At 39.7% G+C, this 13750-nt stretch overlaps 1 protein-coding gene across 6 annotated transcripts in view; it reads right to left on the bottom strand.

Moving 5' to 3' along the window:
- The window catches only part of GPSM3 (G protein signaling modulator 3), a 114707-nt gene that overhangs the window by 43688 nt on the left and 57269 nt on the right, over positions 1 to 13750 (bottom strand). For all 6 annotated transcript variants that reach the window (XM_053722011.1, XM_053722008.1, XM_053722012.1 and 3 more), the window contains one exon: positions 9590 to 9814. In XM_053722011.1, coding sequence (XP_053577986.1) covers positions 9590 to 9697 — 108 coding nt within the window. In that variant the 5' untranslated portion in view covers positions 9698 to 9814. The remainder of the gene's footprint in view (positions 1 to 9589; positions 9815 to 13750) is intronic.

The following is a 13750-nucleotide window of genomic DNA, read 5'->3' as shown; positions in this document are numbered from 1 at the left end:
CCCCTAATAATTAGGGGGGGGGGGTTGAAGAACGTGCGTGAGTCAGTCACACTTATCATCAAATGAGGAGGAGGCCCTGGGTGCAGTCTGAAGTGCATCATGATGATGTCACGGACCATGGTCGATGGTCCAACCAGTTCTCCTCTCAGCTCGCCTCCCACGGACCCAAGTCCCGCCCAGTCATGTGATCTCGGTGGTGTGTGGGTGCGGTGTTGCTGCGAGCTGCTAGTGCGACGAGTCCGACAGAGGTGGCCAGGCCGCGACCCTGCTGTTTGGCGGGTACAGTTCAACTTCTTCCTAATGATATGATCTGCAGTTTTTTCTAGGTAAAATATTTTTTTTTATTTGTTTTATAAAAAAACAGTTTCCTCTGTGTTACCTGCTTTGAGAATTGATCACCTGCTTGCTCTATAAATATATATATATATATATATATATATATACAGGGCTCAAAATTTCAAGCCCTAAGCTAATAGCCAGCCCAAAATGTTACTCTCCACAATTGGTCCCACCCATACCACTAGGGTTGCCACCTGTCCCTTAAAATACAGAACACTTATAAGTTACACATGCTGCAGGGTGTGCAGGGAGGAATATGAATAGTGTGGTCCAGAAACACAATACATGTTCCTCCCTGCACACCCTGCAGCCTGTGTAACTCATAAGTGTCCAGGAAAACATGGCTCAGGTGGCAACCCTACATATCCCACCCACTAACCCCCCCCTCCCCCTTTGCATATGGTTAGAAAATGTGAAATATCCTTTCGTGAAGTAGTAATTTATTTCTTTTTAACTATCATCTCTCATCTATCTTTCTCCACTGCCTCCTCTCTCCAATCTCTCTTTTTATCCCCTCCCTTCTCTCTCAGGCCATGTCTTTTCTTTTCTTTTCATTCTTTCTCTCTCCTCTCATATCTCTTCACTCCTTTTATTTCTCCTCTCTTTCTTAAAGGGACATTAAACACTTTGAGATGGTAATATAAAATGATAAATTGTATATAATAAAACAACTCTGCAATATACTTTCATTATTTATTTTGTCCTCTTTGCCTGTAATTCCATTCTGAAATTGTCAGCTTTTCAGTTCCTGTTAGAAATGGATGTGCAGAACACTGTTAAATCCAGCACAACCATTGGCTGCACACTCTAGTGACCTATTTATAACTGTCCCTAATTGGCCACAGCAGAGAAGGTAACCTAAGTTACAACATGGCAGCTCCCAGTGTTTTATAGACACTAAAACTTTACACTTATTTTGTCACTTTTTAAACAACTAATGAAACTTTAAAAAATACATCTACATGTTAGTCATGGACTAATCTTTTCTTTGAATGCATCATTCTATCTAGCATGTATTTAGTGTTTAATGTCCCTTTAACGCTATCTTTTTCTCCACTCTCACTCTTCCTCTCCAATCTCTCTCTGCCCCTGTTTACCCTCTCAGCAGTAACAGTCTAAGCACTAATGGGTAGGGATGGGCGAAAGTGTTTATATTTTAATTGCGAATGTTATTGTAGAAATTTGATTTAAATAATAGAATGTTGATAAGAACAAATATTCTTACAAATTCTGTAATCAAATGCTATTTACAGATTTTGAATGTCATTTTCAATTTCAAATGTTCATAATAAGATTGAATGTCCACATTTGACATTTCTAATATTGCATAATTCGAATATTACATTTAAAGAACGCATTAGAAATACTATTAAAAATATTTAAATTCAAATTAGAATATTACATAATTTGAATCGAATTATTACAAAAATTTGAATTGAATATTACATTTAAAGAAAGCACTAGAAATACTATTACATTAAACAAATGTTAGAATCTTGTACAAACATTCAAAATTTGATTCGAAGGAACGAATGTGTTGAAATTTGATTCGAACGAAGTAAAGTTTCATTTTACGAATGTTGCGAAACATTTGCCCATCCCTACTAATGATGTCCCTATAGCCCTATAGGAGTAGCATATCCTTGCCCTTTCATGAATATATAATATTTGTAGCAGGTAGACCAACATTCACACGCTAACTTTCACTCGCCACTGTTAAATTTTCACTCGCCAATGGCTAGTGGAAATTTTAAGCCCTGTATATATACTGTATATATATATATATATATATATATATATATATATATATATTATGTATGAGAGGGGGGAGAGAGCAAAATAAAGGGGGAGAGAGCAAAAGAGGGGGGATAAAGAGAGCAAAAGAGGGGGGAGAGAGAGCGCAAAAGAGAGGGGGAAGAGAGAGCAAAAGATGGGAGATAGAGAGAGCAAAAGAGCGGGTTAGAGAGAACAAAAGAGAGGGGGGAGAGAGAGAGCAAAAGAGAGGGGGAGAAAGAGAGCAAAAGAGAGGGAGATAGAGAGAGCAAAAGAGGGGGGATAGAGAGAGCAAAAGAGAGGGAGAGAGACAGCAAAAGAGAGAGGGGAAAGAGCAAAAAAAGGGGGGGAGAGAGAGTAAAAGAGGGAGGTTAGAGAGAGCAAAAGAGAGGGGGAGAGATAGAGCAGAAGAGAGGGGGAGAGAGACAGCACAAGAGAGGGAGAGAAACAGCAAAAGAGAGGGAGAGAAACAGCAAAAGAGAGGGGGAAAGAGAGCAAAAGAAAGGAGAGAGTGAGAGAGAAAAGGAGGGGGGATAGAGAGAGCAAAAGAGAGGGAGAGAGACAGCAAAAGAGAGGGGGAGAGAGCAAAAGAAATGGGGGAGAGAGCAAAAGAGGGGGGATAGAGAGAGCAAAAGAGAGGGGGGGAGAGAGAGCAAAAGATGGGGGATAGAGAGAGCAAAAGAGGGGGGATAGAGAGAACAAAAGAAAGGGGGGAGAGACAGAGAAAAAGAGAGGGGGGATAGAGAGAGCAAAAGAGAGGGAGAGAGACAGCAAAAGAGAGGGGGGAGAGAGCAAAAAAATGGGGGTTAGAGAGAGCAAAAGAGAGGGGGAGAGATAGAGCAAAAGAGAGGGGGAGAGAAACAGCAAAAGAGAGGGAGAGAGAAACAGCAAAAGGGAGGGGGAAAAGAGATCAAAAGAAAGGGGAGAGAGAAAGAAAAAGAGGGGGGATAGAGAGAGCAAAAGAGAGGGAGAGAGACAGCAAAAGAGAGGCGGAAAGAGAGCAAAAGAGAGGGGGAGAGAGAGAGAGCGCAAAAGAGAGGGGGAGAGTATAAAAGAGAGGGGGAGAGAGAGCGCAAAAGAGAGGGGGAGAGAGAGCGCAAAAAAAGAGGGAGGAAAAGAGAGGGGGAGAGAACAAAAGGTTGGGGGGAGAGAGAGAGAAAAAGAGGAGGGGATAGAGAAAGCAAAAGAGAGGGAGAGAGAGATAGCAAAAGAGAGGGGGGAGAGAGCAAAAAAGGGGGGTTAGAGAGAGCAAAAGAGAGGGGGAGAGATAGAGCAAAGGAGAGGGGGGAGAGAGAGATAAAAAGAGAGGGGAGAGAGAGCAAAAGAGAGGGGGGAGAGAGAGAGTGCAAAAGAGAGAGAAGGGGGAGAGAGAGAGCAGAAGAGAGGGGAGAGAAAGAGAGAGCAAAACAAATGGGGCAGAGAGAGCAAAATAGAGGGGGTATAGGGAGAGAGCAAGGGGTGGAACCGCTGAACTGCAAAAAGTCTTCAGGACTAGTACATATATAATATATATATATATATATATATATATATATATATATTGATTTTATATTTAATTTGAGGCCATGAGAAGCCACGCACCCAAGCCACACCCCAAACCACGCCCTGAGACACACCCTCTCCACCCCCTTTTAAAAAGTGTCCAGGAATCTTCTGGGCAAAAGGTGACAACCGTGGCAACCCTATGCGCATCCATGCTCACTCACAAATGCATCACTGTACTAGTGGAAGAGACTAAGTCAGTGCTAATGGGTTAGGGGGTGCAATACTTGCCTTGTCCTGCGCGCTGACAACCCACGCTATGCCACTATATACAGTATATATATATATATATATATATATAGGTAGAGACGAGTGCACTCTCACAAACAGGATACATTTGCCAGGGTGCTGAGGCTGAGTGTTCTTTATTCCAGTGACATTTCAGGGCTTGCACCCCTTCATCAGACTATATACACACAAAAACACACACATTGTATTTACAGTATATATATATATATATATATATATATATATATATATTCTATACACGTTGGTTAATGAAAGCACATTAAATGCAATAAGGGGTTGAATGGTTGCCTTTGGGCCTGAGAATCTTCCTCTGTTACAGAGTCTCACCCACTTAAGGCGCAATAGTCCTATTTCTTCTGAGGGGAGCAAAATAACCCCAGAGCAAGCCACACAGAAATATAAGCACCATGTGTTCCACACAGTGCAGGGTAATCCCACTGCATGACCGCTGACGGGCTTGCATTTAGTGTATTGTAGGAAATGTTACTGCCCATTATTAGAGGATCTCACTAGCCCTCTAACCAGCCTGTGCTCCAGCTCCTACCACCAGCAGCAGCAGTGTTTACTGAAGCATTTCTGTTCTCTGTCCAGAGGGAACTTAGTTCCTCCTGCAAAAATAGTGCAGGAACTCCGTTCATATGCGTTCCCGCCCGACTTGACCCCTGCTTGTAACAAAGGATACCAAGAGAATAAAGCATATATGATAAAAGAAGTAAATTGGAAAGTTAATTAAAACTGCATGGTCTATGTGAACCATGAAAGAAAAATTTGAGGTTTCATGTCTCTTCAAAGTAATGTAGCTAGGATTGCAAGTTGTTCAGTATTTAACATATGGAGCAGTCAAAGGGGACAAATCACTTCTATTAACCCTTCTCCTTCCAAGGAATGCTGCAAAGCACTATTCCTTTATCTCCTCTCCTGCCAATTTTTTTTCCCACTAGTCAAGTTGCGCTCGTATTACAAGTAAAAAACATATTTTGCGCAAGCGGTAACCTGACTAGCGCAAAAATCTGAACTTACAATATGACGTGCACATTCACGTATTCCTATATATAAAAAATTTGGGGGAAAAAGGGGGGGGTATTACGACTCTCGCACAAACACTATAGCATTTTCGCAATTGCGCTAACCTGACATGAAAATATGAATATTTCCTATTCCAATGTTCTCAACCTAACGGAATATGTTCTATTCATAAAATAATTCTTCTTGACCTGTCCGTTGCTTTTGACACAGTTGACCATCCTCTCCTCCTAAAAAACAGAATTTATGCTTACCTGATAAATTTCTTTCTCTTGTGATGTATCGAGCCCACGGATTCATCCATACTTGTGGGATATTCTCCTTCCTAACAGGAAGTGGCAAAGAGAGCACCCACAGCAGAGCTGTCTATATAGCACCTCCCTTAGCTCCACCACCCCCAGTCATTCGACCGAAGGCTAGGAAGAAAAAGGAGAAACTATAGGGTGCAGAGTTTTTTAAATAAAAATAAACTTCCTGTCTTAAACAGACAGGGCGGGCCGTGGACTCGATACATCACAAGAGAAAGAAATTTATCAGGTAAGCATAAATTCTGTTTTTTCTTGTAAGATGTATCGAGTCCACGGATTCATCCATACTTGTGGGATACCAATACCAAAGCTTTAGGACACGGATGAAGGGAGGGACAAGACAGGTACCTTAAACGGAAGGCACCACTGCTTGTAGAACCTTTCTCCCAAAAATAGCCTCCGAAGAAGCAAAAGTATCGAATTTGTAAAATTTGGAAACAGTATGAAGCAAAGACCAAGTCGCAGCCTTACAAATCTGTTCAACAGAAGCCTCATTTTTAAAAGCCCATGTGGAAGCCACTGCTCTAGTAGAATGAGCAGTGATTCTTTCAGGAGGCTGCTGGCCAGCAGTCTCATAAGCCAAACGGATAATGCTTTTCAGCCAAAAAGAAAGAGAGGTAGCCATAGCCTTTTGACCTCTCCGCTTACCAGAATAGACAACAAACAATGAAGATGTTTGACGGAAATCTTTGGTTGCTTGTAAGTAGAACTTTAAATCATGAACCACATCAAGATTGTGCAACAGACGTTCCTTCTTTGAAGAAGGATTAGGACACAGCGAAGGAACAACAATTTCCTGATTGATGTTCCTATTAGAAATAACCTTAGGAAGAAACCTAGGTTTGGTACGCAAAACCACCTTATCTGCATGGAAAACAAGATAAGGTGAGTCACACTGTAAAGCAGATAACTCAGAAACTCTTTGAGCCGAAGAGATAGCTACTAAAAACAGAACTTTCCAAGATAGAAGCTTAATATCTATGGAATGCATAGGTGCAAACGGAACCCCTTGAAGAACTTTAAGAACTAAGTTTAGGCTACATGGTGGAGCAACAGGTTTGAATACAGGCTTAATTCTGACTAAACGCTTGGACGTCTGGGACATCTGCTCTCTTTGCCACTTCCTGTTAGGAAGGAGAATATCCCACAAGTATGGATGAATCCGTGGGCTCGATACATCTTACAAGAGAAATACTACATTCATTTGGCATCCAAGACACAGCCCTCTCCTGGTTTGCCTGATATCTCTTAAATCGCTCGTTTTCAGTTTCCTTTAACAACATATCTTCTGATCCTATGCCTCTTTCAGTGGGAGACCTGCAAGGCTCTGTCTTGGGCCCCTTGCTTTTCTCTCTCTATACGTCCTCCCTTGGAAAAAGCCTCCTTTGGATTCCAGTACCACTTATATGCTGATGATACCCAAATCTATCTTTCCTCTCCTGATATCTCTCCCTCTTTACTCAACCAGATTTCCAACTGCCTCTTTGCAATTTCATCTTGGATGTCTTCACACTACCTCCAACTTAATCTGTCCAAAACTGAGCTGCTTCTTATTCCCCCTTCTTCGAGACATCCAACATCTGACAGTCGGAGATTCTATTCTCAACACCCCACCCAAGGTCTGCTGTCTTGGGGTCACACTTGACTCAGAACTCACATTCAACCCACATATACAAGCGCTTACCAAATCCTGCCGTTCACACCTACGTAACATTTCCACAATTCGTAACCTTCATTAAAAATTTGTCTCTTCCTCAAAAAACTACAAAAATACTAATTAATTCCCTCATTTTGACACGCATTGATTATTGCAATCTACTTCTAAATGGCCTTCCAAAACACCGCCTCTCCTCCCTGCAATCTATTATGAATGCTTCTGCTAGACTCATCCCCCTAAGTCGACGATCTACATCAGTTGCTCTGCTCTGCCAATCACTACACTGGCTTCCCATACACTCCAGAATACAATTTAAAGTATTAACCCTAACTTACAAAGCACTCAACAGTCTAACTCCCAACTATATTTCCTCTCTCATCTCCAAATATTCCCTATCCTGTTCTCTTCGATCAACCTCTGACCTACGTCTCTCCACTCCTGTTATCTCTATGTCCCACTCTCGTCTCCACGACTTCTCATGAGCCGCTCCTGTCCTCTGGAACTCTCTACCCTGCTACATAAGACTGTCTCCAACCTTGTATAGCTTCAGACGCTCCTTGAAAACCCACCTATTCAGAGAGGCTTACCATCTCTCCTCCATTACTCATCCGAACCAAACTAATACATGAACTGCCTGACTCACTACTGCAACTACAACCGATGTGACATGCTACCCCAACCTTATGTCTCTGCACCCTAAACCTGTAGACTGTGAGCTCTCCGGAGCAGGGCCCTTTTCCTCCTGTACTAGATTTCTTTAGTTTTGTTTTGTATTTTATCACAAATCCTTGTCATTGTATACCCCTATCATTGTACCCAGAGCTATGGAATTTGGCGACGCTATAAAAATAAATAATAATAATAATAATAATAAATATTTCTACATATATCTGATGTTTTTTTAAACAAATATATATTTATACCTTTATATATATATATAGATTATTACATATAGGTATATACAGATATATATAGGAATATCTATTTATAAATACATAGAACATATTCTGCTATGTAAAGAACATTGGAATGTGACATATTTACAGTGAATACACAGTTAAACATATATATATATATATATATATATATATATATATATATATATATACAGGTGGCCCTCGTTTTACAACGGTTCAATTTACACCGTTTCAGAATAACAACCTTTTTTTCCAGTCATGTGACTGGTATTGTAAAGCATTGAGAAGCAGTGCATTTATTAAAATAGCCAGTAGGTGGAACTGTCCGCTTGTGTTAATCAGTTTAACCAGACCTGAGCTATCGAGCAGATTTCAAAGGAACACGATCTTCCTGTCTATAAATCAGTCCAGATTGGAATGCATAGAAAGAACTGTTTGCATAAAAATGCAAGTAAAGTCTGTGTTGTGTGATTATTTTATTAGGTTTATAATGCTGTTTAGCATTTAAAGTCTTCATTTTAAAGCTTTAAAAATAATGTATTAGGTGTTACTTATGACAATTTTGAGAGGGGCCTGGAACCTATCTCCCTCACTTCCCATTGACTTACATTATAAACTGGGTTTCAATTTACAACGGTTTCGATTTACAACCATTCCTTCTGGAACCTAAGCCCGGCGTAAACTGAGGGCTACCTGTATATACATACAGATACATCTTTAGCAATGTATCTGTATGTATCTCAATGTTAAAGTAATTTGGCGGCTTTTTTTCTGACACCTGAGACCTATATCTTGAGCCCTTATAACTTTTTTGTGCAATATGTTTACTAAATAATTTTTATTAGGCAGTGTTAATATGAGTGTAATGTGTGACTTTTTAGTTTCAGAAAACAGTTAACCACAGCTCTGAGATCGGGGTAAGAATTGCAGCGTAAATCGCTCAACTTGTAATATCAGTTCAATTAAAAAGGGCTCGCAAAAACATGATATAGCTTGCGCAAAAACGCTTGCGTCTCACTGGTACTCTAGCCTTAAATGTTTACTGGAGAGGGCAGGGAGCGCTATTATATATTAAAAGTGTTGCGCTCGAGCACAATAACAAATACAGCTGAAAAATGTTGCTCTTTTGGAGATCTGAGGTAAACAATTACAGCTTGAAAGTTTGCATTACAAAAAAACATGTAAATTGTATGAAAATAAAGTACAGATAGAAAACCCTTTATCCAAACTGTTTGGGATCGGAAAAAGTTTGGATTTCGGGATAGTTTGGATTTTGGAATATTTACATCTATAAAATAGAACAGTTTGGAGAGGATGGAACCAAGTGTAAATAACAATATCTTAAGTCATTTAGGTAATATTTACATGTCATAATACAGCTTGTACATGTAGGTAGTTTTATATAACTTAAAGGGACAGTCTAGTCAAAATTAAACTTCATGATTCAGATAGGACATGCAATTTTAAACAACTTTCCAATTTACTTTTAGAATTACATTTGCTTTGTTCTCTTGGTATTCTTTGTTGAAAGCTTAACCTAGGTAGGCTCATATGCTAATTTCTAAGCCCTCGAAGGCCGACTCTTATCTCAGTGCATTTGGACAGTTTTTCGCAGATATACAGCGCTAGTTCAAGTGTACCATATAGATAAACACTGTGCTCAATCCTGTGGAGTTATTTATGAGTCAGTACTGATTGGCTAAAATGCAAATCTGTCAAAAGAACTCATTTAAGGGGGCAGTCTGCAGAGGCTTAGATACATGGTAATCACAGATCCTCACCTGTATTTGTGAGACACCTTCATCTCCCGGATCTGCTGTCTCGTTTTGCACCAGGTCAGTCTCTGCCTCCCCTAAAGTCCTTTCCCCGCTGTCTTCACGCACACTCATGATACACACGCTCTCTACCACGTGCACACACACTTTATCGTCTTCCTTTTCACTTTCTACATATACTTTTTTTTTTTCACTTCAATCTCTTGTGGCTTTCAGCTACAATTGTCCAACCTGGAAAAGAAAAAAACATATACAAAATAAATTAATATCAGACAGGGGGGAATTTTTTTTTAAATTCCATATAATATTTGTTAGGGGGTTATTCTGTAATTGTTTGTTAAAGGGACACTCTACTCCAAAATTGTGATTTTTTAAAAAAAAGATAGATAATCCCTTTATTACTCATTCCCCAGTTTTGCATAACCAACACTGTTATATTAATACACTTTTTACCTCTGTGATTACCTTGTATCTAGCCCTCTGCAGACTGCTCCTTATCTCAGTTATATTAATACACTTTTTACCTCTGTGATTACCTTGTATCTAAGCCTCTGTAGACTGCTCCTTATCTCAGTTATATTAATATACTTTTTACCTCTGTGATTACCCTGTATCTAAGCCTCTGCAGACTGCTCCTTATCTCAGTTATATTAATATACTTTTTACCTCTGTGATTACCTTGTATCTAAGCCTCTGCATACTGCCCCCTTATCTCAGTTATATTAATACACTTTTTACCTCTGTGATTACCTTGCATCTAAGCCTCTGCAGACTGTTCCTTATCTCAGTTATATTAAAACACTTTTTACCTCTGTGATTACCTTGTATCTAAGCCTCTGCAGACTGCTCCTTATCTCAGTTATATTAATATACTTCTTTTTTTTTAAATAATTTTTTATTGAGGTTTTTGCGTAGAACATACATAGAACATAATACACCATTTTGTAAAAGGAACAAAATACAAAATACATACATAGTTACCCGAAAAATTTCGGAAATCATACAATAGCTTGGTGAAAGGCTAATGAAACCTCGATTTTTCAATAATATATCACATGTGACTGACCTGTTAGGAACAAAGATTCAGGCCCTATGGGCCAAAAATATGAAAAATAATAGTTATCTGATGGCCAGGAGTCTAGCTCGCTAGGAACTTCAAAGTATATCATGCGTAGCTGGCCTATGAGGAGCTTTGTGTTAGGCCCAATGGACCTAGAGTATAGGAAATAATAGATAACTGATGTCCAGAAAACTAGTTTTTTTAAAAGCTTCAAAAGGAGCATGAATACGTGCATAATAAGTGGGGGAAGGGGGATATTCAGCGGATAAGCACCGCTATGTATATTAGGGAGAGAGTGGGGGCGGAGCCATAGAAATATATAGGAGTATAGTAGGAGACTTGGAGGGGCCTATTAATCTTGGCAATGTAGCAAAGTAAATGGGCTAAGATATCTAGTTACCCAGCTATGAATTATTAGTCATGTGAACATGTGGCATATACCTGCCACTTGGGAGCCTCTGCTTAACTAATATAACCATTCTGCAAGTAGATATTGCTTTGTGTATTTAACATAAAACCTATAGAAACTGTATTATATGCTAGTCCCCTCGGTTACACAGGTGAGCGTACAAAATATAAACCTACTGATCATAGAGAGATGTACATTGAGCAAGGTTAACAAGCACTAACACATAATGGTGTATAATATTAACTGCAAGGGTGTCTATTCATAACAATAATATTAACTGTGCAGGCTGAATGAGCTGTTGAGTTAGCTATTACCTAAATCTAGATTTGTATTACAAGTAAATGGATGTAGTATGTGTTGAGTAGTTAAGTCACTGTGTCAATAGAACCCAGACTATAGAGTCTCTGTAGGGAGGGTGTCAGTAACTAGCTCTACAGGGAGTTGTTCATATATAGTTCCCGCCAAAGCTATAGCAAACTGTCTCGGCCGCTGGAGATAGTGTAGGGTAACCTTAAAGGGAAACCATAGTGACATATATATATAGCTAGCTAATTGGCTAGGAGGTAGAGATAAATATAATAGCATATGTAAGCATATTTAACTGAAAAATAGTCCTAACTGATTCCCAGGACTAAACATCTCTGAATGGATGACTATATAAGACATCATACAACAAACCCATACACCGAGCATATATAGTTTTATCATTAAACTTATAGTTGAACACACAGTACCCCGAAAGTGAGACAATAATAGACTTGTCTACCAGTATCTCTGAATTCTGTGGTATAGTTACACACCATTTGGATGAATATTAGGGCAGGTCAGATTAGAGAGACATAGCTGAGCACTCCTGCATGTACAAATAGGCACATACTGATATATACCCATATGTAAGGTGACAGTAGTCATTTAGTCTGCTTATTCTAATATATAAATAGGTAAACATCTAAACCTGTCTCAGAGATATATAAAAATATAACTTGGGAGCCCACACTTTGCATAAACATTGACACCAAATAAAGCTATAGGCAAATATGTCCTAGAGTACTATTATAACAGGTATATCACATAACAATATAGCACCAGAAAACTAATAGCTGCCTAGTCTCTGCTAAATGACATATACAATAAATTTTCTTAGGAGTATCTATTACATAAAGGAAGGACGATTTAAACCGTAATAGTTATACATAGAGACAACTCTCACGCTACAATAATGAAGGCTATCTTAAGCAGCATAAAAATATCCAGAAACTGAAAAGGGGGTATGTCATGAGGGGGTTAAAGCTGCATGAATAGGTTGATGACTGAAAGGGTCTTATACTAACAGCAATAGATCTATAGTAGGAATGGTACCTTTGTGAAATATAAAACTAAGAGAATATACTAGGATTAGCCTTAATAGCTACAGTCAAAACCAGACAAGATGTATAGTAAATAGTATGTTATGCATAATCCATTGGAAGGGGTAGGGATTCAGTAGATATACATCTTAATAGCAATATAAACATCTCATGACTAGAGAACAAGAAATAGCTTTCATAACGGCTGCCTATATATACACAGATAGATTATTAACAAGAAACAGTAGAAACATACTAACTATGTGGTAACATCATAAAAGCTGTTTTGGTAGGAAGAGAGGACTCTTGCATAGTGTATGAGCTCTACATTAAACTGGGGTGACAGGGACATCCAGGATAGCATCTAGTTTCCTTTGGTAAACATTCAAAACTAAAAAGGAGGGTTTCTGTCAGTCCAATCTGACCCATAGCAGACATTAGAAAAAAAACTTCACACACTATTTCTATGCTAAGAGTTTAGGCAATAAAGGGTGATTAATGTATTAAAGTAACATAACTGTGTATGGACAATTTCAAGAGCAGTCCATATTAATGGAGGATGTCTGGGCAATAACAGCAGTGAAAGGTTCATCAATACATCAATTGTGGGCACAAATATATCCTAATTAAAACTAAATTTTCACACGCTATGTCCGGTTTTCCCCTTAGTGAGATCTCAGCCATATAGCCTCCAGGAAAGTGAAAACAGGGGAGTCCCATCCCGCACTTCATAAGAATGCAGGCTGATGTCAAAAGTTATTTCGCCGGCTCTTCATCCTATGCCCATAGCAAATGTTACCCCAGTATCTAGTAGAAGCCCTAAGAGAGCATGGGGTCGAATGCGGAGGCACACCATGGCTCCTCCGTAATATAAGCCTGGAGCCTGGTAAGCTTTCATCCACCATTGAAGCAGAGAGCAGGAATTATCTATGCGGTTCTGCTTGTCTGTAGATAGTTCTTTAAATTTTACCTCCTGAGCGGTCACCTCCGAACCTCCGGTTTCCTCTGAGGTCAGTGTCCTTGTCTTGGTAGGTGATCGTTCGCCGTGTGGGCCACGCATATATGCGCTGTCTCCTTTCAGGATATCCCTCTCTGCCGGTGGCGCATTCCTCTCCGACCTAAGGTGAGGCTGTGAGCGAGCTGCTGATCCCAGTGTAGTTAGATTTCTCCGCTCAGGCTTCTCTGCCTTGTCAGTCATCAGTGCCCCTTTGATAATAAGGAGTTGGGTCCGGTGTTTAGCAGGCGTCGCTGAGGCATCCAGGCTGTCAGTGATGGATCCTGATTCTGCACCGCCATCTTGTATGCCATGTGAGGCGGAGACATGTTGGAGTAATTGTGCCATCAATAGGCTC

Source organism: Bombina bombina, chromosome 7 (genome assembly GCF_027579735.1).
Source record: "Bombina bombina isolate aBomBom1 chromosome 7, aBomBom1.pri, whole genome shotgun sequence".
NCBI lineage: Eukaryota > Metazoa > Chordata > Amphibia > Anura > Bombinatoridae > Bombina > Bombina bombina.
This window is presented reverse-complemented; position numbering and strand designations above follow the sequence as displayed.